Genomic DNA, 26,245 nt, shown 5'->3' with positions numbered 1-26,245 from the left:
TTACTCTTTCCTTCCTCTTTCCCTTCTTCCAACTTTAGGAAATTACGAAAAACTCCTCTCCTTGTTTTATCTTCCAATAATTTCGATGCCTTTCCTTTACGTGATGCCTCCGGTTCCAATCCTATTTCTTCTAAGGTCAGCTCTTCTCGAATTTTGGATTTTTTTAATTTTTTTATGAATTTGAATTGTTGAGGATTCGGTGAATTGATCACTTTAGATCCGGTTTGTTGATTTTATTATTATTATTATTATTATTATGAATTTCTGATTTTGTTTAGCTGATAATGTAATCTGGATGGATTCTTTTTTGAATTTGAATTGTAGTTCGCGGTTTTGGTGGAATTGCTTTAGGATTATTTGAGATTGGATTTTTGATTGGTTTTTGAGAAAATGAGGCGTATTGTGCAAAATTATGGTTTGAAATTTAGGTTTTTATGTATAGGAATGAGGAAAATGGTGTTTGTCTAGAGAACTGAAACTGGTGATCTTACATTTTAGTGTTAAGTTACAAAAAAAGTTAAGTTCTGCGGTGATGCTTTTTTTTCTCTTTATATTAGATGTTCGTGCTATGCTTACAGACAAATCATATATATGTGTGTGTGTGCACCTGATGTGAATTATGTTTTGCTAATTAGATAAGCAACTTTGAAGTTACATCCCTTTTCAACTTTCTTTTGAAAATGTGGTCCGAAAAGAATCAAAACCTTGCTTGTTATGGACTAAAGTTGGGTGGCAGTTTCTTTCTTGGAGTCTACGAGCATTTCCTAGTTGATGTTATGTTGAAGTTTGCTTCGATTTTTGTGTAGAACTTACTCATAATGAGATCATTGAACCTGGCTAATGAATACATTGGGAATATGCACATAACTTAACTTTAACATATCGACTTAAAAGTTAGTGCCGGCTTGAAGTGGAAGTTGACTTATGAGTGAACCGCATTTTTTAAAAGGATAAGCTCAAAAAGTCTGTAATGGTTGGAGGATAAGCTAGGATGCTGACTGCTTCCGTTTATTCTCCATGCCTGTGCATTTCAGGCGATTCCGAGTAGTTCAACCAACATATTTGAGCTGTTGTTCACTTGTTGTGGATCCCAATATTGACAAGAAGATAGACAGGGATTCTTTATACTTTTTCAAATTAATGGATACATGTAATATATTTGAAATGTTTTTGTGGTAACAATATAGTAATTGACTTTTAGCATTTTCTTTCAGAAGTCGGTCCTCAATGTTCTGATACAGGACATAGAACCATTGGATGTTAGCCTTATCCATAAAGATGTCCCCCTACAACTGTGGATGCCATGAAAAGGACTATTTCAGGGATGTTTGGTTTACTTCCATCTGACAGGTTTCAAGTCTATATTGAGGCAATGTGGGAACCTTTGTCGAAGTTGTTGGTTTCTTCTATGATGACTGGGTATGTTCATATTCTATGTAATATGTACCGTTGTAGTTAGTGTTTTCATATTGGTTGGTTGCCAAGAGGGAAAAGCCTTCACCATGTGTTTCAAAAATCTCTCTGCTTGGGGGCATGCGAAAAATTCATCTATGCTTGTATATTGGGTGCCACTTGAACTTGAAAGCCAAAGCCAATGGGTTTATATTGGCAAAATCAATTTCACATGTGAATTTAAGAATGTTTGTCATTAATTTCACATGCAGAATAGCTTTCTCCTTCAACTAGATGTATATCATCATATTTGGAGTATCATGAAACATAGTTCTTCTTTCATTGCAGTTATACACTGAGGAATGCTGAATATAGGCTTTGCCTTGAAAGAAACCTTGGTTGTGACACAGATTTGGAACATCAAAGTTCAGAAAAGCCAAACTTTGACCTACAGGAGATTGTGTTAGATGGTACAAAAGTAAAAGTACTTTCAAGGAAAAATGATTCGTCATCTGAATCTGAAAAAACCACTGAGAACCAATTTGAAGATATTGAATTTGAAGGCCTGGGTGAAATATCCCCTGAAACTCATAAATATATTCTTCATTTGCAGTCTCGTCTAGCTTCAGTGAAAAAGGTATGTTATATTACATAGAGGAACCTCTCCTGATCCCTTTTTTTTCTTTTGAATCCATAAACTGCTTAACTTGATACATTGACTGGAGAAATGTTACCTTCATGTGCAAGTTTAATTAATTATAACACGTCATGGGTTGTGTCAATTTGAAGCATTCAAAAGAGGCTAGGAGGGCCTTAAAGATGAATGTCTCATTTTCCTTGTCATTTAATATGTATTTATTATAAATTTTAATTTTGTGAACTCAATTCCTTATCCTCAATTTGGTCAGAAACATGCTCATTTTTCCCTTCTCTTTTTTTTTTTTTTTCTCTATTGAAGGAACTACATGAATTAAAGAAGAAAAATGAGGCCATGCAAATGCAACAGTTTGTTGGGGAAGAAAAGAATGATTTACTTGACTACTTAAGATCACTACAACCCGAAAAGGTTTCCCTTGATCTCTTCAACTTTTTAGAACAAATTAATTCACTAACATCCCATTAACACGACGTTGTGAATGTAATATCTCTTTATGATTAATACAATTCAAGTTCTTTCCTTTTTCTCCATAAATATGAAGTGAAAATTGGCAAAAATAGAGCATTTGCTATTTCACACTCTCATGGCCGCAGTCGTATAGGAATGGGATGTAGCTTTTGTGTTAAATGGGTACCTATGTATATTGCAAATGGCTACCACTGCTATTTTACTCTAATTGATATTTCTGAACTTGTCTAGCAAGTGCGTAATCTGTCACAAGAACCGTCTTTTAAACTCCTTTTTTATCTTATACTGTCATGGCTAATAAAGTTGTAACATGAATATCAGGTAGTTGAGCTTTCTGAACCGTCTTCCCCTGAATTGAAAGAAACTATCCACTCTGTAGTCCATGGTCTCCTTGCCACTCTTTCTCCGAGGATGCATTCCAAGGTTCCTCTGTCAGAGAACACGGCAACCAGAACTGTAAATATTGGAAGTGAAAATTGTTCCGAACTCGTTGAGGATACTTCGCTCCAGCTACAGCCGTTAATTTCCTTAACACGAGACTATCTTGCTCGTCTTCTCTTCTGGTTAGTCCTGCTCTCCCCCACCGCTCCCTCTCTCTATCTCGTTATTTTCTACTCCCTTTTTAAAATATTCAAATGAAATATGTTTTATGGTGTAGAAGAATTCAATTGTTTCTGTTCCAAAGTTTTAACATGAAATCTAGGTTACTCGGCATATATTGCATTCAAAGATCCTTGGAAATGGAAGCTGATCACATGTTCATATGGCATGATATTATTTTCTGATTCTGATACCCCTCATTTCTTCCATGAAGGTGTATGCTGTTGGGACACTACCTTAGAGGCCTCGAGTACCGTCAGGAACTAATGGAACTTTTATCCTTGACTAGCAGTGTCAACAATAACGACTGTGGAGGTGACCAGTGAGCACATCGGTTAGAGTTGCTCTGATTCGAATGCTTCCATCTGTCCATCTGTATATAATCGGTCGATACTAACTTCTTTTTCTGGGAAAAGAAAAAGGAATTCAATTGAGCAAGATTTGACCCTTCACTGTCTTGCAGCTGGAGAGTTTCTTAATGTACAACACTTCAAAAAAGGAAGATTATTGCATTCAATTTTTTTTGTTAATATCGAGTGTGTTTTTCATTGTCTTTATTGCTTATCAATATTCGCATATCAAAAAGGCCAGTACACATAGTATTACTTTTAAGAAGTATTTTTGGGACAAATAATATTTTTAAAACAAAAACACTCTTAAACAAGTTACTTTTTGAGAGAGAAAAAATGTCTCTCAATGCCTAAAAACACTTTTTTGAGAAACTAAGATTTTTAGTTTCTCCCTAAAAGTGCACAAAACACTTTTGAGAATATTACCAAGCTTAGGTTGAAACGGGTCGAAACTATTTGATAATAATTTAAGTCCCGAATTGATATAATATATATAATATTACATTAAAGAAAAAAAAACTTGGCTTAATAATCATATATTACAATATCATAGAATCATAGTGTTTTTTTTGTAAGTTAACAAAATCATAGAAAATAATTAACTTAATTTGCGTCATTTTGTTTTCTTAATAAAATCTTGCCAAAATTGATGTGTTTAAACCCATAGGTAATTGGTGCAATAATGATTAATTAATTATGAAAAACAAAATTAAAGGATTAAAAAAGAAGAAGATATATATATGGTTTTAATGATATAATAAATATATAATATATTTATAGTCAGGGTAGTTAACGTGGTATGTATGTTTCCTTGTTTGATACAAACACTAGTTGCTCCTTTCACTCCAGCTATTATTTTGCCATTATATTCTTTCCTTAAAACCCTCTTTTTTGTTTCCCAAGTTGTAACCAATACACTAACCCTAACCCCACCCCCACTCCCAATGGAGAAAAAAGATGATATGGAAGGTTCTCAATTTCCGTTCATGGACATGGAGGAAACCACCTCTGAAAACCCCATGGTGAGAATAGATAATGAAGGCTTGTACTGGTCTTTCATGAAGAAAACCACCTATGAAAACCGTCTGTTTCTTCCTCCATATTCTACCCCTAGTTTCCGTCAAAGCCCTACTCATGGTCTGTTCCAGAACCCTACTGTTTATTCTTCCCAAAGATCATATCCCTTAACTCCAAACCTTCCATTACCTTCCCAACAAAGCTTTGAAAGCCTTGAAGATTCTTTTAGACGAATGACTCTTATTGATCACAATAGCTCTCGTTTACAAAGCATGAGGGTTGAATCTGCTGTGAGAGGGCAAATAGGATTAGGGTTTCACAATGAGGGGTTTGGAAGCTATGATTTTCTAGGAGCATCTATGGTTCGACCACCGCCGCAGCGGCAACCGAGTTTTCCTGGCTTTGACGTGTATCGACAGAGGAGCCGATCTTTCAATGAATTGCCTTACACTAACCGGCGTTGGCCGATGAATACCCACTGGGGTACCAACAACTCTATATGGAGTTCTAATGGCTCGCAACCCGAAAACCCTAAATCTAATTTATTCCCTCCAATGTACAACAATCGTGGCCAAGAATGGTTCACGTGTTCATCACTGAAGGAACTAAAAGGTCGGATCTCCGCCGTCGCCAAAGACCAAAAGGGCTGTCGTTTCTTGCAAAAGAAATTCGACGACAAAATCATCCAACGTGAAGACATCGATATGGTTATATCCGAAGTTAAAGATCAACTTCACGAGTTAATGGTACACCAGTTCGCTAATTATCTCATCCAAAAACTCTTCGAAGTGATCAATCAACAACAAACGACCGAACTACTCCTAGTACTCGTCACTAGAAAACAAAGATTCATGGAAGTTTGCACTGATACACTCGGGTAAAGAACCAAGAACATGCCATTAGGGTTTCTTTCTCAATGAAACTGTAAGCTTTTCTTCTGGTCGGATATTGTATGTGTTTTTCTTTTTCAGGACTTGGGCGGTTCAAAAGCTTATGCTGCGGATGAAATCTCAAGAACAAATATCGATACTTTTGTCGGTTTTGAAACCTATTGCTGTTACATTGACGAACAACATCCATGGTCATCATATAATTGATCAGTGCATTTCTACTTTCTCAAATGAAGATACCAAGGTATAATTGTTTCCTATATTTGCTTATCTTTACGTACCAGTAATGATTATATATATACACACGTATATTTTTGCATGTATATACTTAGAAATTAATGTTACTATATATGTAGATATTGATTGTAACTTAATTATTAGTATTAACATGATTATATTATAGTTTGTATCATGAAATTTCTAAGGTTTAAATCCAAGTTCTCCTTATATAACAATCCTTATTACGAATGATATCAAAGGAAGGATTGTATGAAACAGTGACTGTATTATTTGTATCATTTTTTTAATAGTTTAATGCAATATCAGTTATATTCATGTTTCATACAACTCGATCTCAATTGTAGTAAGGAGCCGACGAAATAATTTTTTTTCTGTTTTTGTTTTTGTTTGTTTCGTTGCAGCATATTGCGGATGAAATAGCAAATAATTGTATGGACATTGCGACTGATAAAAGTGGGTGTTGTGTGTTGAATCAATGCTTGAGCCATGTCCAAATAGAAGCTAGGGACCGTATGCTCGCTGAAATTATATCAAATGCCTTTATTCTTTCCGAGCATTGCTATGGGTTTGCTTCTCAAATTCCTTTTTCTATTCAAATTACCATCTAAGTTTTGGGACCTCATTAAAATTTTCAAAAATTTTGAATGGTTTAATTTGATGATTTTCAAAAATTTTAGGTTTGAAAAAAATTAATTAAAACTCTGGAAAATTTTAGAGGGTTTAATTAATTTTTTTAAATCTTTATAATGCTTTATTAGAATTTCAAAAAATTTAGGGGTTTAAGGAAAATTTTCAAAATTTTAAAAGGATTAATGATAAATTTTCAAGATTTTGAGGGGATTTTTTTTTTAGGTTTAAGGAAAATTTATTTAGTTGTGTTTTTCCTTCTTGGTTTTAATTAGGTGGGTTGAACTTTACTCATTGTCTCATTAGCTTTTAAATTGTATAATTTTATGGAAGGTGAAATATAATTTATTCATTTTATTAATTTATATTTTTATAATTTTTAAAAAATTAAATTAAAAATGTATTAATTTAGAGTTTAAATTGTAATTTCATTATATACTAATTTAAAATTTTATAAATTTTATACCTGCCTCTTCCCACCACCTTTGCACAAGTTTTTAAATTCCCTTAGTAAGATTAAAAGGGTGACATATGCCTCATTTCTTTATATATTTATTTTTTATTTTTACAATATATTACAGTCGCATATCATACTTTTAATCCTACGTGTAGAATCTAAAAAATACTCCACGTACAAAATAATATATATATATAACTAATGTGGTGCATCAGCAAGTGCTCTACACATACGATATAATTATCTTAAATTTGCAGGAACTATGTTGTGCAATTTGTAGTTGGAATGAGACTTCGTCATGTTACCTCAAACTTAATCATGCAGCTTCGAGGGACTTACGTTTCCCTTTCAATGAACAAATATGGCAGCAATGTGGTGGAGAAATGCATGAAATGTTCAAGTGAACATGCATCAATGATCATCAAAGAAATCATGTTCGACATTGATTTCTTGAAGGTCCTTCAAGATGCTTATGGAAATTATGTTATTCAATCTGCCTTGCGTGTTTCCAAGGTACCATATTACTATAACTTCATTTTCAACCTTACATTTCTTGCATCTCCTTTTTTAGGTCAAACTCTACCTTTACTATTCATTTTTAGCCAATTTAGTCCCTCTATTAATTTGATAAATCTCTATATATCATTTTTTGTCCTTTTTTTTTAATTTCCGAAAAAAAACATAATAGTAGAAGGACCTTTTGTAGAAATTGACCATCTTTTTTATATTCATAGTCATAGTCTTCCAGTTATCTACTGAACTTTTAATTATTTTGTTGTTTTTTTTTTACATTCAGGGAGATCTGTACGACAAACTTGTGAGATTCATATTAAGACATTATTCAGTTCTGCACAGTCATTTGTTTGGGAAAATGGTGTTGGACCGTGTCAAATGTAGCAAGACTAATCGTGTATGACTACCTACCATCATCCTTTGTGTTTGCCTGTGTTTTTCTTCTTCACAAATCATGCATGGTTCTGGGTTTTTATTTTATTTTATAATGTTGTTGTCATTGTTTGCCATTAATAAACCTAAGCCCTTGTTCAATTAGGGATAGGATTTAGTGAAATGTTGAATGTCATCTTGAGCACACCATGTGTGGTGTAGGAAGTAACTATTATTATAGTTTTTGTTTTACCATATATTCAAGGACGATAGATTGAATTCTGCACTGAAAATGGTTTATGGGTTTGCTTTTTGTTGTTTTGTTATGTGTATTTTTATTGGAAATTTAATTAAATATTTGATTTTCTAGTTTGAAATTGAATTAATATTATCTTAATTATTTTTTACAATTATAGTTTTTATATTTTATGTATTAAATTTAATAATAGCTTTAAATATTCAAAATAAATTTGTTCAAAAGTCCAGCTACTGATTATGTACAAATACTTTGCTTCACATTTGAGATGATTCGAACAAAAATATTTAACCTATTTAGGTTATAAAAGCTCAAGTTCACTAAATTATTAGTAAGTTTACGTTTTGATTATTTAATTTTAAAAAGTTTTTATTTAATTCATTGGATTAATAAAATCTTTATTGTATGGCTTTTTTTTTTGTTTGTATTGCTCGTACCAATGAAAAACTTCTTCCCTTTCTCTTTTACAATTTAGTTTTTTTTTAATACGGAACATCTTTAGATTAATTCAAATTTCTACTCATCGACGACTAGTAATGGACTTTTTGAAAAGAAGAAAAAACTTAACAGTCGGTGACTTAAATAAAATTTTTTGATTAATTTAATAACTATTCTGTAACTTTTTGAAGTTAAATTATCAAAACGTAAATTTACCCAACTATTTAATAAAAATATAAAATAAAAAATGTTAAATTTAATAATAGCTTTAAATATTCAAATTAAATTCATTCAAAATTCGAGGTATCTGATTATGTACAAATGCCTGCTTCACATTTATGAAGATTCAAACAAAAATATTAAGTTTAGCAAAATATTAAACCCATTTAGGTTATAGGGAGGCCTTGGTATGCCCATTTTAATGTCAAAGTCTAACCTTAGTTTTCTTTTACTCGTATGAACTATGAAATTTAAATTACATGAAAACTAAAAATAAATTATATTGTAAATATAAAAAACATTTAAATTATTTATGTTTAAAATTTTATAAAATAAAAAGTATATAAAATTAATAAATATTAAATAAAAATAAAATTTTATTTACGAATGAGTTAATTATTTAGGGTAAATTACACTTAATGTCACTAAATTATTACTAAATTTATATTTTGATTATTCAATTTTAGAAAATAGAAACTAAACTATTCAAAAAATTTTATTTAAGTCATTTAACTATTAAAATCACTATTGTATAACCTTTTTGTTCACCTCACTCGCAACAATGAATCTCTTCTTCCCCTTCTCTTTTACTTAGTCAAATTTGCAAATCAAAATTCAAACAATTTTCTTCATTGATCATCTAATACTGACCATCAGATCAATTTAGATTTAAAATATGCTATTCTACTTGCCGATGAGTACTAATCCGTCATACCGATTATCAAATTGTTACTTGAAACTCGCTAGCTGAACTTTTTTAATTAAAAATATAAAATAAACAAAATTTAGGTAAATTATATTTCATTTTCCTTATTTTTTTAAACAATCTCGTTATAAATTCTAATCATATTTGTTCCTTTTTTTTACACAATGCGCCCCTCCCAACCCATAAATAGGAGTATAATACGCTTCAACGCACTCGAATCCATGTCCTCTTGCATTAGCCCCAATCAAACGAAGACTCACTCGGCACTTTTTCCTTATTTTTAGATGTGCCCTACATTCTCTGACCAAGCCGGTTTTTTAATAATATATGTATCATTGATACCATGTATAAATCTCCTTGAATTTGACCCGACCCAATAACAACTAACTCTAAGGAATGAGTAGACAAAATCCGTAAAAATATTGGTGGAACAAAATTTAATTCTCCCATTGCATATAGCATATGCCTGGTAGATATAATAACCTTGAAAAACTATTCTTAAGATACTCCTTAACAAAATCCACAGTAATATTAGAATAATGACAGTTCCAACTCTCTCATAGAGAATGATTCGATGCAAAATCCTTAGTGAGTAGATAAATAGTACAAGCTGGAAGCAGTTGATCATTTTGGCTCACATCCCTCTGCTGTGAGATGAGGCTTTCAATCACCCGTTTCCAAATCCAAATGCATAAGCAGAAACAAAAAATTTACCAAATCCGAATGCATAAATCGAAACAAAAATTACAGCAAAATTAGATTGAGCATATATATATATCGAGATGATTAAATGATCTCATTCATACAACAAATGATATTCTCTTCATTTGCTTTGACAGTATTTAAAGATGGAATGATGATAAATCCTATTGATTTCCACTGAAACAGGTAAAGAAAGCTTACAAACCGAGACAACCCACAGTTAATCCGAATCGGACGAGTCTGGGTTCGAGCTCTGTCGGACACTCCTTTTGGTTTGTGTTCTGGGCTTCGATGACGATTCGCCTTCAGAGAAGATGACTTGAACTTTAGCCAATCTGTCCTCCAAATCTTCAGTGGAAAACTCGTCTGTTCCCCCGAGCTCATCAAACCCAACCTGCAAATGAATCACACCATCAAAATACAGACATGAAAAACTATTAGCAAACAGTGAAAAACAAAAAGATCGAAGACCAAATTCAGATGTTAAATTTTGTTGGAAAGAACATTTAACAATACCACATAATCATCGACTTTGGCATTTTTGATAAGGGCAAGTGTAGGAAGAACAACAATCTTGAGCCTCTCAGCCAAGAACGGGCTTTTCTCAGCTTGAATTTTCACGAAACGTGTCTCTATATGCTGCTTTGCCAGTGCACTCAAGTGCTTGTCCATCACCTGCGGTTCAACTCAAAAAAGACGGATTTAGATTGCTTTTTATCTTCAAATCTACTTCAAAATAAAGAAAAAAATTCATAATAATTACTTGCCTTTTGATTCAATAACTCATTAGCATTCACAATAAGGAAATTTCAATAAAATTAGGCGTATATACCTTGCAAGGCCAATTTTCGCGATAGAAGTGACAAACGACTCGTTCACTAGCTTTAACAATGGAAAAGAAGTCTTTCTCAGCTGGAATCTCAGAGTATTCACCATGGCCTAAACCGATCCAACGACTTCGCTTCTCCGCCATCTTCTTCATCTGCTGCAACCTCCGCTCTCTAATAGCTTCCAGATCGTCATGGTCGAGTCGATCTAAAGCCGCAATCTCTTCGTCGATCTGGTCCTCGAAGGCCTTCGCCACGGTCAATACCTGCTTCTCCACGATCTGGACAAGAATCGAAATATTTATATAAATAAATTCAGAAGACAAATTAAAGATCCAAAATGGAAAGCTTAAGGGTTTATCATTGAAGTTACCTCTTGAACCTTTGAATGATCCATTGATGAAATTTGAAGATCTGTGTGTGTGTGTGTGTGTCTCCTCCCCCTTCGCTGGAATTTCAAAATCTAATTGAATTTTTGGGAAGCGGAGACTCAGAGATGTGGATTTTTTTGTGGCTTCGATTTTTGAAAACAGTGGAGTAGGTGGAGTAGCCGACGTCGTTTTTGTTTTAAAAGTTTGGGCCGGATAAATTATGTCTGGGCTTTTGGCCCGGTTTCTTATCACAGCAATCCAAATAAAAACTAGAGTTAATATATTATTTGGTACCTGAATTTGGTTTCATTATTCAATTTGGTACTAAATTTTTATCCCAATTTGACATTTGAGTTTGATTTCAATGGTCAATTTGGTACATAGGCTAAATAAAATCATGTGTCCCAATTAATGTGTTTACATATGTACTCTAGTAAGGAAAACATAGGTACGACAAAAAAAATTTAAATATCAAATTAAATATTAAAGCCAAACTCAAATACTTAGCTAGGACAAAAGAAAACTCAAGTACCAGGGTGAATATTGAAACCAAAATCAAGTACTAAATTAGGTTAAAGAGACTCGTATATCAAATTGAACATTTTAACCAAACTCATGTGCTAAATAACATATCAATTCTAAAAATTATCGTGCAAGAGAAATACAAAATTTTTTTATTCTTTAAATATTATTATATGAACCAAATTAATAAAATTATTCATCATATATATTAGGATACGTTAAATATTATTTTAATACTTATAAAAATATATTTTTTAAAAAATTAAAAAACATAATGAATTTGAATATCCATATTTATTATCCGTAAAAATAAAACATATCGTAAATATAAAATGAGCTAATGAGTCGAGTCGGGTTTGGGCTAGACCCATACAAGGTATCTAGACCAATGTTTCAAGCCTGGGTCTAGCTCAACCCAAAAAATAGACTTATTTTTTTGCTCAAACCCGATCCAATTTAAGAAAGGTAAATCTGGGTCTGCCCATATTTGATATTTTAGATTAACTTTATTTAAAATATATATGATACACTAAATGTACTAAAAAAAGGTTAAAATAAGAGTTCTTTAACACATTAAAAAGTATTTATATTAAAAAACACTACCATAAATATAACAAATGTTTGTATTAAAAAATAAATAAATATTTTATTGTATTAAATATAATTTTTAAAATTTATATTTTGGGTTGGGTTATTTAGTTGGATAATTTTTTTTTTAGATTTTGGGTAATGAATTTAATTGTTATTCAGTTAGTGATTTAATATAAATATAAATATATAATTATTATTTAAATATATAATTAATGTAATATTTTTATAATATAATATATCCAGGCCAGGTCGAGTCAAGTTCAGGCCAAAAAATTTTGTCCAAGGCCCAATCCATATAGAAAATGAGTCTTGAAATTTACCCAAATCTATTTTTTAGGCCTCGTATTTTGTTCAAACCTTTCAAATTTTTGGACAAGCCTTTGAGCTTTGGGCAAGTGACTAATTAAATCAAATATTCACAAATATTTGAATTCACTTCATCAAAATTTTAACTATCCTAAAAGTTTTTATACTTTTTATTACATATACAGTGGCAGAGCTTAGTAGAGGCCCCTAAAATAGTAAAATTTTAATTTAAGCTCCTTATAATTTATAAAATTTTAAATTAGTAATAATAAAATTGTACTTTTTGACTCCCCAAACATAATAAATATTTAATTTAACCCTTTAAAAATTATATACAATTTAATTTCGTCTAAAATATTTTTTTAAGTTCCGCCGCTTCATGCTTCTCGAATTTTTAAATATAAAATATATTGCATAAATACTGAAATATAAATATAAAATAAGATACTCCACCCGACAATGATTATATAGATTAAATACTACTATAAACATAAATTAAATAGCAAGAACAATTATTTTCATGAACATATAAAGACATGTCTTGCCATGGAAATCTCCACACATCATCATTATTATTTTGAAATTAAGAGAGAAAATGTGAGTTCAAGGGCATTTAGGTTTGCCCTTGTTGGTGACCATGTCTCTATAGCAAGGGCACTCGTGTTTGTTCCCATAAGTTCCCGATGGCACACATTTACACTTTTCGCAACATATCCTACAGTACTTGAAACACCGCTCCCACACCGCTGCTTTCCTGCACCTCGCCTTGCATTTCCCCGCACATGAAGCTGCAATGCAACAACACAACACAAGGTTTTAAAGCTTGAAGCAATTCAAAAAAGAAAAAGGTGGTAATATTATTTATTATCATTAACAATATTACGTGACCGAGGCTGTGCCATGACTGGTTCCAAAATTGAGGAACATAGTAGAAGAGAGCAAACCAGCAATGTTGCGAACAAGACCTTCATTCTTTTTATTTAATGGTGTTAAGTAGTTTGAGATGTTGAGTGTAATAGTGAACTGTGTGTGTGTGTATATATAGATATGAGGAAAGCAAAAGGCAAAAAGGAGTGTGCACTGAATGAGATGTAAGGAGGTTTAATGGCAGATAATGAGGGAGCGGTGGGTTTCAACTTCAAGCACTGTCCATACGGTGTGTTTTAGACTTTTCGTTAATTGCTATATTCCTTTTCCTTTCTTCCTTTGGTTTTTTTATTCACTTTTTCTCCGTTTGTGCGCCTACTTTCTTCGTGTTAAATTATTTCTGTTAACAATTTCATTATAGATTCTGATACAACTATCCATAATTCCTCCTTAACCCATAAATAGAAAGATAATGTGCTTAGTACACTCGAACCTTTGCCATCATATATTAACAACAATACTCATACTAATCAAGTTAAGACTCGATCGACTGTTCTTGTTAAATTGTTAAACATATTGGTACTAAATATCAATGTTATTTCAAAATAACTTATCCCATGGGATTTAAATAATTTTATTATTCTAAGTTTATTGATTTTTATTTATAAGCTATTATGAGTCATTAGACTTAGAATAATTAATACAAAATGAAAATTGAGCCTCAAAATAGTGTTTTATACTCTTCAAGCATTATTTTTATTTTTTGTTGAAATTAATTCAATTAAAAAAATAATTGTTTTTTATTTTATAAAACCCAAAACTGAATACATTTAAATAATAATCAAACCGAAAACTATAACTCGAATACATATAACAAAGATATGCGTAATTGCAAGTTACTTAAAACTCTATTTGAGAAGCCGGTCGAGTTTTAGTTCGATTGGCATGAGCATTGTTACCAATGCAAGAAAACATGAGTTCAAATACGCTGATTCCTATTAATGGGTTGGAAAGAGACAATAGAAAGTTTTAAGAGTTGTGTAAAAAAAAACCCAGATATGATCAGATTATTAAAAAAACCCTCTAATAATTGTTCTTTTGTAATGATTAATTTAAACATGAAGGAAAACAAAATAAAAGGAGGATAATTAAACTCCTTAATAGGGAGCTTAACCCCACAAAAGTTTTATTAATTTTCAAAATATGTCAAAAATTTTAGTTAAACCCCTAAAATATTTTTAAAAAATTATTATACCTTTCAAATTTTTGAAAAGTTTCAATTAAACCCTCTAAATTTTTAAAAATTCTCATCAAACCCTCAAAATTTTTTAAAACTTTAATTAAACTGCTTTTTCTTTTTAAAAAAATTCTCATTAACCCCTAAATTTTTAGTTAAACCTCCACCATCTAATTCCCGACCTTGAAGAACACTTGACTGGTTCTCTTTCTAATCTACAGATGTGATGCGAAATTCTTAATCATTGGTTCACATATGGTGTTGGCAAATGGCATGTACAAATTTAAACTTCATGTTTGACTTAAGCATGGCAAAAATAAACTTTTTATGTACGAAGCAAAATGACAAATCCTAAACATGTCTGCATGATTATGGACAATGATTTCTAATGTTTAATATCAAAATTATCAATAATCATTGCTACTATGAGGTCTATAAACAATAGGTTAAAATATGCCTATTGTCCCTGTACTTTTAAAAAATTCAAAATTTAGTCACTGTATTTGTATTTCCAAAAATTTAATTCAGATTTTAAAATTCAGTTTCAATTATTTATTAAATCCAATTTAATTACAATATCTTTTTTTTGAATTAGATGGCTACTGAGTGAATAGTTTTTTTTTAAATGTCCCAACAATGAATTTAACCAAAAAAAAAATAGTGGTAACAACTTGAACCTAAATTTTGAAATCTAAAAAGTAAGACTAAATTCCTAACTTTTGAAAAGTACAGGGACCATATGCATAGTTTAACCTAATCAATATAGTTTTTGTAGGAATTCATGATTTTAGCTTAACCCAACAAAGAGAAAAAGCATTCAAGTCTTAGAAAGATTTGCATTTAAATAACATGTTCCAGAGCAACAGAAAGACCCATGTTCAGTTACCTACATTATGTAGATATAACATCAGACTGTTATTCCATACACTAACAACTGAGTAGTTTAACTTCACAAACTAGATTAAAAAACAGCCACATCTCCATATCTTTAATTTTTTATTTTTTTAAAAATATATACTAAGGACATGTGACAATTTTTTAATTCGGTTTGTGGAGTTAAAAAACTTCATTGCTAGTATATTCGATAATAATCTATATTATCGATTTTACAATGTTTTAATAGTTAGCATTGACTATATGCTGACCTGTATAAACTGTGATTGTTCAACCTATAGAGTCATAAAGTAGCAGAAGATAGATACTGTAGCTTTTGTATGTATACATAAATTAACCTCCCATGCTATTGAATGGGAAAGAGCTCCCACCAGATGAAGCTTCCTTGTTACACTCTGAAGAAGCCAGCAAATTGACCTGAAAGAAATGGGGTTCAAGCATCAATGTAAGATTGAGACACCCGGCCATATAAAGAAAAAAACGAGACAGTGAGATATAATATACCTTGACTATTTCAGATTTCGAGCTTGGTCGAGTATAGGCAGCTAATATGCTCATGTTGAAAGGCTGGAAGCAGGGATATTTGAAAATTAATAAGTGGAAAAGCCAAATATGAAGAAGCACCAAGAGTGATAATTCACCCCTAAGATATAATCATAGCCACTAAAATATATGTATTTAGTTATAATGACCAAGATCAATCTGCTATTTGATTCGAATTTTCATTAATATAAGGAACTCCCTAGAAAATAGACTGCTCTTCCGTGTACCAGATTCATAAATTATCTGAGAAACGATGGGTTTATGAATTGTGCTTCCAGACATGTAATTCATAGTTGACATCCACAAGAAACAAACAAGAGAACAAGGTCACCAGAACACTAGCAGCGACATGCAATGTTTGTGATTGGTCAATTTAACAAAGATTAAAACAAAAAAGTACACTAAGGTGGGAAAGAATATCCACAAAAAAAATTTAAATGTCAATATATAAAGTATCACTAGAAAAATGATTTAACTCACCCTAAAGGGATCCCCCCTCAGTGATTGCACAAACATTGAACTCCCCGAAGCTTTTCCCTGCACAAGATGAATGCATTAATATCCTATGCTACTTTTGACTTTAAAATTTTCGAACTGCAGCCTAGTTTCTTGGTTTCTGGCTTTCTCTTCATCAGCAGTCTTTTGACTTTTGACATTTTTTGGTTCCTATCTCCTATTCTGCTTTTAGATTCTTTGCCTTAATATAATGATTTTCTAGTATAGCAAAATTTTAAAACCAAACAAATCAGCCCCAGTTCAAATCTTAAAAGTTTTATTCCTACAAACTATTTTGGCTTATTCCTGTCGTATTATAGATCATTTCACTTGCGGATATCCCTAAAAACCACATAACTATAGTTAAGCATGTTCCATCTGATCCTATAATTTAGCAACCTATCCAAAAGCATATCCTGTCTTTAAATTTTGGTCCATGCTGGGCACGTGTCTCCATACTGATCTATATTTCATAAATTACGGAGCACAAAATATGTGCAAATTTAAAGACACGTGTACCTCCAGAGAAATATCCCTGAGACGCCTCCCAGTTTGAGCACAGCAAACACGGACAACATGCTCATCACAGCTCCCACTTATAATATAGTCCTTACCATTCAGGTAGTAGGAACGAGTGTAGTTTTGCGAGCTGCCAGTAGCAGGTATCTGAAAATCCAGGTGAAGGCTTCCATCAGCAGCCAAGAGCTGTTTTACCTGTCAATGTCAACATTTCAAACCAAAATCATACCAATATGTACTTCAATAATAACAATAATAAAAGTTCAAAGTAAAGGTTCCTTTAAATGGCATATTCTTAGAAAAGGAATAAATGTTTGCAAAATACAATTAAGAAAATTTTAATTCCAAATTTAAACTAACGAAATAAGAAGAGAGCATTTCAATTGAGTTTTGCAAGTCTTGGCCAAAGAAAAACAAAAACTGAGATATTCAAGTTCAATGGAACGGAAACTAGGATATAGATTCTCTTAGAAGTACAATATGGTGGCACTTCCACAACCACGAGAGTCATTACCCAAATTATGACCCTGCCAAAGTGGCAGTTTGTAAGAGTGCTATCAGCTAAATTTGTATTTATTGGCTGGTTAACTTGAATCCACCCTCTTGGAGAGGTAAGATTCAAAACTGAAAAATGAAATATAGGTGGAAAATGAAAATGCCTATAATGGCAAAACTAAAAATCTATTCGCAGAAAATCTTTCACAAAATTGGTGAAATCATAGTTGGAATTTCTAGTTAAATTTATTCTCAATCAGTGGTTTCATAGCCTCATCTATCCAATTATTTTTAAGTCCAGAATTTAAGGACCAGGTTAATCATAGACCAAGTATGAAACTCAATGTTCAAATACATAGAACAAGATTAGCACAGACACTCAAACTAATGCTATTAGCTATTATAAAAATTACCTCATTGTCAACAGCTGAGGCGAGAAGATAGTGATCATCTGGCGAGAAGCAGACCATCACATTTCCTTTAGAACTTGTAGCAGTGTAGCAAGGCCTTATTGGCTTCTGTCTCAAGTCCCACATCTTAATATCCTGATCAAATGATGAAGTAGCGAAAATTGATGGGGATTGGTTCGAAAACTTGACTACATTAATGTGTTCTTGGTGCATATCAGTGAACACTTGTAACCGTCTTCCACTGTTGATATCATACAGAGCCACGTTTTTTGAGTACCCACTTGCAAGAAAGAGTTCATCCGTAGAGTTAACATGAACAGATGTTAATTGATCAAACTCATCAAAGGTGACAGAACTAGCGGTACGCAAGCCGTTGGAAGTTGATGGGAAATGCTGAAAATCATACAGCTTCAGTGAGCCATTATCTGAACCAGCTATCAGCTGAATGAAAAAGGTAAAACTCAGTCAGTTGGCACTGAGGAATGAAATTTAGAAGAATTGTTAAGATCTCTAAAGTGGTGAGTGTTTACTTTCTACTAAAACAATAAATTTCAAAAGGAAAAGGAAATAAAGTAGGCAAACGCATTTATGAAGTTAGAGAGCACTATAATTTAACCTCTCTTAGGAGCACATCATAGTATTTACTCACCCTAGAGGGAAAATGCTTGAGCCAACAGAGCCCCAACACGCTATTCATTGTCCCAAATGAAGGGATGTAACTAACAATTTTCTGCTTTTCATGGTTGACAACAACTACTTCACCATCTAAAGTTCCAAAGACCATTAGGCTAGAGTTAGTCGGATGATATTCAAACTGCCTTGGACGAAAGCTACCGTTTTCATCTCCCAAATCATTGCCTGAAATAGAAAGTGAATGCATATATGCCCAAGCTGAAGATCCCATTTTTGCAGCACAGAGAGATCGGGCATAAGAATGTTGCGACTTCCCAACAGGATCCATTGGCATTTGCTTTTGTGTCCGGAAGCTAGAAGGGATTGCTCTAATTTCTCGCTTCTGCAATATACTAACAACACTTTCTTTGTCGCTTCTTCTATAAGGTAGGCGCTCAAAATGTTTAAAGAAAGTCAGATTAGCCATTTCTCTATCAATATTTCTGATAGGTAAGTTATCCAAAACTCTCAACTGGGGTATTGAAGCTATCATGAACTCCCTATAATGTTGCTCAAAGCATATTGGTGAAGCATGTTCAGAAATGTACTTGAATGAAACATCTGCAACATGCCCTGAGATGGCACCTTCAGAAGACTCTTCTCCATTTTGATTTGACAAAGCAGCAGAAGTAGCCTGCCAAATGAATCAGAACAACATACAAGGATTATCAAAACCAAGGCTTTAGAAGAAAGATGTTAAACAAGACAATCCAAAGAAACTCTCATAGTCAATGAGTCTATTAGGAATTTAGAGTGAATGCCAGAACTAAATCCTACCATATGCTCATTCATTTCTGAGCTATAAAATAAGGGAAATTTCACCTAATATTAAGATAGAGATTATGAGAAATGATAAGGAAATACTATTAAAAATAACTACTAACTTAGGAGAATTTAACTAGCATATCAGGAATTATCTGTGTGGCAAACAAAATTATTTCTCCTTGATACCATTATCACATTAAACAACAAACCAAAAACTTCATTTTTTTAGCATCTTAATACCCCACAGTATGCTATAAACAAAACAGCTAAAGAACCTGGTGATTAGAGGCCATAGATTCACCTCACTCGGTAGATTGATTTCTCTGTTCCACCCAGGAGGTGCACTGTGTGATGAGTCCAATTGGTCATTCTCCAGGTGAATAGAAAAATCTACTTCACTATCATCCGAAGAGTCCTCATTTGCGTTTTGAAAATTCTGATTCATACTGAATGGAAGCAAATTTCTTATTGCCTGTTCAGTCATGACATCAAGATCTATAAGTAAATTAAGACTAATAGGTGGCATCTCAAGGTGAGATGCATTGCTCGGCTGACTGGGCCCAGTTTGATCATCACCAACGGAAGATCCAGAGGATCCAACATCATTGCAGCATATCCAGTTTTGAAACCTAAGCTCCACCAAAGAAGGAAGTTTGGAAAGTGCAGCAATTGTAGTCCATAAGTTGGAAATTCTGGTCTCACACATTGAGAGACACATCAGATTCGGCATGGAAGAAAAACAATCCTCCCGAAAGCTACTGAGCATGGTGCTATAGTCAAGGTTAAGGGTGTGCAACCGCAAAAATTCGCCCACCAAGTTGAGCTTCCGAAAATGCGAAGACCTCAAGTTTAGAACTTGGCATTGTAGCCCTCGTTGAGAAACATCCCTAAATGATAACCCAAATTAGTTTAAAAAAATCGAAGACATATAAAACCATTTATTAACTTCACAAAATTTTCCAACAGAGATAAAGCAACTATCATAACATGCATCATCTAGATAGCACAAAACTAAGGGGCGGTAATCAAGAAAGTGTAACACAACTTACAAAATGGGTACTTAAGCAAAATAGAGAAAGAAGAAACTAATTTAACATAATAATGGCCCAAAATATTCACCATATTCAGGCATCTCCAAATTATGCAACAGCACTCATTCAGCTTCAGTTATAATTGAAACATTGCCAAAAGAAAATCTAGCAGCTATCAAAATGTGAATGTTTGAAGTATTTCTAATCCCTCTCATAAGCTGACCAAGAAGAAATCATTAATGTAACTGCTAAGCATCCAACCTAAACCAAATGGGAACATGTGGAGAGGCCCAATCTAACAAGAGCCACAGCAAACTCTAAACTTGACTGTGACAAATCAAACTAATCGCTCCAGTTGGTACAGATAGTCAACTCCTTGACATGTCATCTACTAGAGGCTAACAGAAGCACTCTGTGCACTCAACCATTTGCAAATCGAAAACAGCTAGAAGAAAATGAGAAACCAAGAAAGAAACGGGAGTTTTCCTGTTACATTCATGAGAACAGTGATAAGAGCTTTTCCAAAGGCCTCTCAAGCAGAGATAATTCATATCTTTCAAATATGCATTAGCATTTATAGTAGTCATTAAAGATTAGTTCGCAAAGAGAAATAGTAAGCCTAAAGGAACAAAGGGTTCCTAGTGATGCTAGAACCTGAAAATTTATTCAAGTAGCAGCAGCAGAAGAAGAAGAACGGTGACGGTGAAAGGAAGAGAGAAGGAGAAAAAGAGCCAAATCTTTCTAAAGCCATATTGACAAATGAAATCCCCGTCTAAGCCGATCTAAATATAACAAAACGACAAGTTATAGCCACTTTTAGCTAAATGACAACTATATGATCAAATCTAGAAGGTACGTTTAACTTCTTCGACAATGTTGACGTCATTTTCACAAAGATCGGTTACATTGAATAAACATTTAACACGTGTCGAAAAGCATATAATGCTAATCGATTTTTCTAGTTGCATTGATTTAGTATTTCATCCAAATATCCTCACGTAACTATAGAATTTAATGATTACTTACTACTACATTATGAAAGACTACAAGCTGAAAATTCGGAGGGAACTATCAAGAAAGGAAACCTGTCTAAAGCTTCACTAACCATTGTTTCAACATAAATACATGATACATAGATAACATTAATGCGTTACTATCGAGAACTCACTGGTTTTCCTTATATATTGAATGGAGAGTTTAATATGATAATCAATTTCCTTTTATGTCAATTATCGTCCTACTTCTTGATTTTTATCACCCCAGTTGATTTTCGAAATTACCATAAATACCTTAAGATTCGTATGAACCTACACCCTGCTAGATGGTTATTATTTAGAAAAAATCCCAGATGAATATCACCTTCAAAATATTGTACCAAGCAATATAGAAAGGAACTATGTTATTAGAACTCGTAGAACAAATTCAAAGAAGAGTACAATAACCTCATCTTTTTTCTCCCATTACCTTCTTACAATTTGAACATGCATCCGATTATTGCATGCCAAGGCTAACGTCAAAAGATTCTTTTCAAACAAAAACATGTTATTGAAATATTCAAAATAAAATAAAGGGTGAATACTGAAAATATATAAATTTCCAAATTATTCTACGGAAAAGTGGAGCTCCATCAATAAATGGATAACGAAGGATCCAAAAATCATGATCTTCTGTAGGACACGTGTAACAGAAACCACATTCTCCATTGCCAATCCCCATTGGCCATGGCAAAAATCATGCCAACATAGTGCTAACCCATTATGTTGCTCGGACTCTACATTTTTTATGAAGTACCGGTATCTGACACTTTGTGTTCAACTCATGGATAAGGAGATATGACCTCTAAGGATCCTTCAAATACATGGAAAAATTGGAAAAATGAACCATACCATAACCTAAAGCTAAAACTAAAACAAATTGCCATCCTATGCACCTGATTACTCTATCTATGCCTAAAAGAGTATCCAAGACATATGATATAGAGAAGATAAAGGCAAAAAGTGAAATTTAATCAGCAATGTCAATCATTAGATATTTAGGTTACTCAAAAAGTACCATAAGTAAAAGAACAAGCTCTTTAATGCTTTTATCTTATTATTTTCTATATTGAGGCTTGACAAGAATATTTGGGTTTGTATTGGTCACAAGCAGTGCCAATACAAGTCTGTATAAAATCTGTTTTACACGTTCTCACACATCTCAAGGAGAACGTTATTTGGTTGTAGATTGTTCTCTTCTATTCTCTTTCAAGTTGTCAAGTTTCAACTCACTAAAACCTTAGGCTTGGTTAAGGTTCTTCACAACACTACCCAAACCCAAAGACAACAACAAATAGCTTAATAGTTTCTTGTGTGATCATGACCAAGAGCCTTTGGTCATTGATGACTACATTTTCGAAGGAAGAAAAAAAAAGGAGAAATCATTATCCTACCATATGGGGGATTATGCTACACGATTGATTATAAAAAGGGAAACCGAGGTTAACATTTCCAAAAGCATTAAATTGTATTAGCTAATTGCATTATTTACCATTTTTTCTTTTCTTCTTTTCTCAAAATATACACTTTCCCTATTGAGATCCTAAAAGCAGAGACTTACCTCCTGAAATACACACAAGTAGATTAAGTATCATAAAATATCACTGGTAGAAGTACCACTTAAATCATAAATTATTATAATTAGTTTGAAAATGTTTCAACACGTTAAGCCAATAAAGTTATTTTCTCCAGACAAACTTTTACAACTTCACGATTCTATTATCCCTAAGAAGAGTGGCAACAAAAATATAAAGTCTGACACATTAAAACAAGTATAAAATCAGATACTTTACTAAAGAATACTAATGCATAATAAACGCTGTTTTATACCACAAGAAGTCCTTCCCAAATGACAAATCCTGGAGATCAACTATCCGAAGTTTCTGATCAATAGATCGTATCAGAACTAAAGCATATTCTCCATTCAATGCACAAGATGATTCATTGAGCACATCAACTGCTTCAATCTCAGAATCACCAATTCTTGTAGTCACTTCAAGAAGTGGATGAAAATCAACATCCTTCACATGGTCCAATAAAATCTCCAGTACACATAACTCATGGCGGGATTTTTTAACATCAGCCTGAAAAGTTCAACCAAGAGAAAAGTATTTATCTAATTTAACTTGCACAGACATCAGCAAAATAATTATAAACAGACACTGAAAAAGAAAGGAAAATTATGTTTCTTCAGCTCAAGAAATCCAAGGAGATATGAAGATGTAGTTAGTGTTTATCATATTTAACCATAGAAATCAATCTCTTTGCCACATATGATAAAGAGAAAGAACACGGTCCTTTGAGCCAAAAATTTGGATATGATGTTAGTATAAAAACATTCAAACTAGACTTTATAACAGCTTGCCATCTTTTACCACAGAGACTTGTGCAATAGTACCAAAGGGTGCCAACCCCCCCCCCTCCCCGGGGCCACCTTAACAGACACACCTAAAGCTACACCAAACAACAATATGGACTACATTATTTGGATTATTCATATTACATTTCTATGCTTATTACCTAAACACTGGGATGTTAATAACCTGAGTTGAAGTTATAGGGAGCTTTGGATATTTCTTCATATTCGAGACTTATCAAACATTTTAGGCATGTGCTTCAAGGTCTTTGGATTTCTAGAGCATTCTTTACTCATTCAACATCACTAACCATGTTTAGTTGTAACTAACCAATTTCTGTGTCTTTGGATCACTTGTAAGCTATAGAACCAGCTAAATAACTTTTTCACTTCACTAAGTCCTCCATTGTTAGGATTCACCTAGAAGCATCACTTCATGCATGATTATAGATAAACTAAGCATAAACAGCACGCCTGAGCTTTTAGATGGATGATAAGGTGCACTGTGTACAATCAAACATTTTGTAATAAGACTGAGCCCCAAAATCCAACTCCTAGAACATCTCAACCGCACTATACCGAACAACAGAAATTAATCCTTCCTTACCTACTACCACCTGAAAGAGGTCTGAGAAAAAGAGCTTAGAACTATTAAGCATGACGCCAAACATATTTCTTGCTACTCTGAGCAGGATAACTAAAATGCCACTCTCACAAGACAACGAAGCTGTAAAGAGCATTCAGCTCTCTAATTGAAATACACTGGCAGCACGACTGTATGATCAGAAGAATCACAAGCCTGGCAAACCAATTTGAGACTCCTAGACTAATGATCAGAAGCTCCGAGCGCATTTTGTCTAAATTCTCAACATTCAAAGTTCATTCCAAGGCACTGGAAAACATACAAATATGCATGCAACTTCGTAACATTTTCGAACATGAAAATCTAAGTACGTATCGGAACAAACCTTAAAGAGAGCAGATAAAAATCCAGTTCTCGGTGCACCATGCCTCCTGCATGACTCGATGTATCTACAACCAAATTCATTGGAAAAATAAAAAGTAACTAAGAAGAACGCAACAGTGATTCTATTTTAAAAATTGAAAATTAAAGAAGTAATCAATAACTAAGTTTGCATCATGCATGTTCACATTTCATCATTTCCAGCAAGAAATTTTAGGTTTCCATGAAGAATTTAAAAATCTACCAAAAGGAACAATCAGTAACTGAGACGATAAAAGTGTAATCTACAGAATTAAGAAATAGATTTAAACTTTTTTTTTTTAAAAAAAGAATTGCTAGAAAGGAAAAACAGATACTTACATTGATCCTAAGGCTGGGATTTTGATAGCCATAACGATCCAGCTCTGCAAATTTTAGATTTTCATAAAGAAGAAGAAGAACGAAAGATGAAATTGTTTGAATTTCTTTTTAGTTTTTAAAAAGATTTGTTGAATAATTGGAATTGGCTGCTTTAATTTGAAACAGATAAGAAATATAGAATCAGATGGGCAATATAGGAAAAAATAAAAGGAGAAGAAGATCAAATGCAAAATGGCAACATTTTCAGTTTACTATTTACTACTAAGATTGTAACGCATGAATGGGTTGGGCCCACCTACTGTCAGCTTTTCAAGATACTTTTTCATGAGTTTTTCCGTTTTATAGTTTTACCCTAATTACTCTTTAAATAAAAATATGGACTCAAAAAATAAATTTAAATAATAAAATAATATTTGTTTAGAAAATAGGTCGAGTTTCAAATAAGACCCTATTTCAAGTCGAAGTTGTAAAATAAAAGGAAAATTATTGTTTTCTTATTATTTTCTTGTTATTTTCTCATTGTTTTGTTGTTATTTAATTATTATGTTGCTAATATTTTATTATTGTTTGGATATTTTATAACTCTTATTTTATTGTTAGTTTTGCTACTAGTTTATTTATTTTTCAATTTACTGGGAAATATTTATTTTAATTTTTTTAGTGTTTGTGATGTATTTTTTAAATTATATAAAAAATAATGTAAAAAAATTTAATACGGGTGGGCTAGACCAGACTCGAGCCTATCAAACAAACTTAAAATACTTAAAATTTTGTTAAGACCCGGCCTGACCCATGGACAAGTTTATGTTTAACATATGCCTCCTTCTACTCTTCATGATTTTAGATTTTAGTTAAATTTATAATTTTTGTATTTTTATTTTTAATATTTTAATATTTTTTATTTTTCATATTTCAAATTTTATCTTAAATTATTAACACTGTTAATTTTTTTGTTGAATTTATTAGTGTGACATTTTGAAATAAAAAACACTCATTTAGTAGCATCGTAACTGAAAAAGTTTATATTATAATGAACCTGAAATTAATAAAATAATTGTAACAGTATTTAAAATTGGTCCTG

The 26,245-nt window shown here is 32.5% G+C and overlaps 4 protein-coding genes and 1 pseudogene across 4 annotated transcripts; 2 read left to right on the top strand and 3 right to left on the bottom strand.

Annotated features, from left to right (window-relative positions):
• The first annotated feature begins 1,140 nt into the window (after positions 1-1,140).
• Positions 1,141-3,648, top strand: LOC107908865 (uncharacterized; annotated as a pseudogene).
• Positions 3,649-4,299: 651 nt separating this feature from the next.
• Positions 4,300-7,956, top strand: LOC107907720 (pumilio homolog 12). The gene is made up of 5 exons (XM_016835048.2): positions 4,300-5,362; positions 5,457-5,619; positions 6,017-6,180; positions 6,957-7,212; positions 7,496-7,956. The coding sequence occupies exons 1-5, from the start codon at positions 4,413-4,415 to the stop codon at positions 7,613-7,615; spliced, it is 1,653 nt and encodes a 550-aa protein (XP_016690537.2). The 5' UTR covers positions 4,300-4,412; the 3' UTR covers positions 7,616-7,956.
• A 1,991-nt stretch (positions 7,957-9,947) lies between these two features.
• LOC107908864 (thioredoxin domain-containing protein 9 homolog) lies at positions 9,948-11,273 on the bottom strand. The gene is made up of 4 exons (XM_016836147.2): positions 11,106-11,273; positions 10,738-11,013; positions 10,422-10,580; positions 9,948-10,299 (listed from the first exon to the last, which is right to left on the bottom strand). Exons 1-4 carry the CDS (start codon positions 11,127-11,129, stop codon positions 10,126-10,128), a joined length of 633 nt encoding a protein of 210 aa, XP_016691636.1. The 5' UTR covers positions 11,130-11,273; the 3' UTR covers positions 9,948-10,125.
• A 1,684-nt stretch (positions 11,274-12,957) lies between these two features.
• LOC107908185 (peamaclein) lies at positions 12,958-13,563 on the bottom strand. Its single transcript, XM_016835433.2, has 2 exons — positions 13,406-13,563; positions 12,958-13,310 (listed from the first exon to the last, which is right to left on the bottom strand). Exons 1-2 carry the CDS (start codon positions 13,491-13,493, stop codon positions 13,126-13,128), a joined length of 273 nt encoding a protein of 90 aa, XP_016690922.1. The 5' UTR covers positions 13,494-13,563; the 3' UTR covers positions 12,958-13,125.
• A 1,875-nt stretch (positions 13,564-15,438) lies between these two features.
• On the bottom strand, positions 15,439-25,405 carry LOC121214839 (uncharacterized). The gene is made up of 10 exons (XM_041089188.1): positions 25,165-25,405; positions 24,809-24,872; positions 23,315-23,568; positions 19,721-20,306; positions 18,632-19,288; positions 17,986-18,423; positions 17,078-17,272; positions 16,544-16,600; positions 16,025-16,087; positions 15,439-15,937 (listed from the first exon to the last, which is right to left on the bottom strand). Exons 1-10 carry the CDS (start codon positions 25,194-25,196, stop codon positions 15,854-15,856), a joined length of 2,430 nt encoding a protein of 809 aa, XP_040945122.1. The 5' UTR covers positions 25,197-25,405; the 3' UTR covers positions 15,439-15,853.
• Between the last annotated feature and the right edge of the window lie 840 nt (positions 25,406-26,245).

This window comes from Gossypium hirsutum, chromosome D02, assembly GCF_007990345.1.
Source record: "Gossypium hirsutum isolate 1008001.06 chromosome D02, Gossypium_hirsutum_v2.1, whole genome shotgun sequence".
NCBI lineage: Eukaryota > Viridiplantae > Streptophyta > Magnoliopsida > Malvales > Malvaceae > Gossypium > Gossypium hirsutum.
Note: the sequence above shows the minus strand (reverse complement) of the source record. Positions and strands in the feature narration are given on the sequence as shown.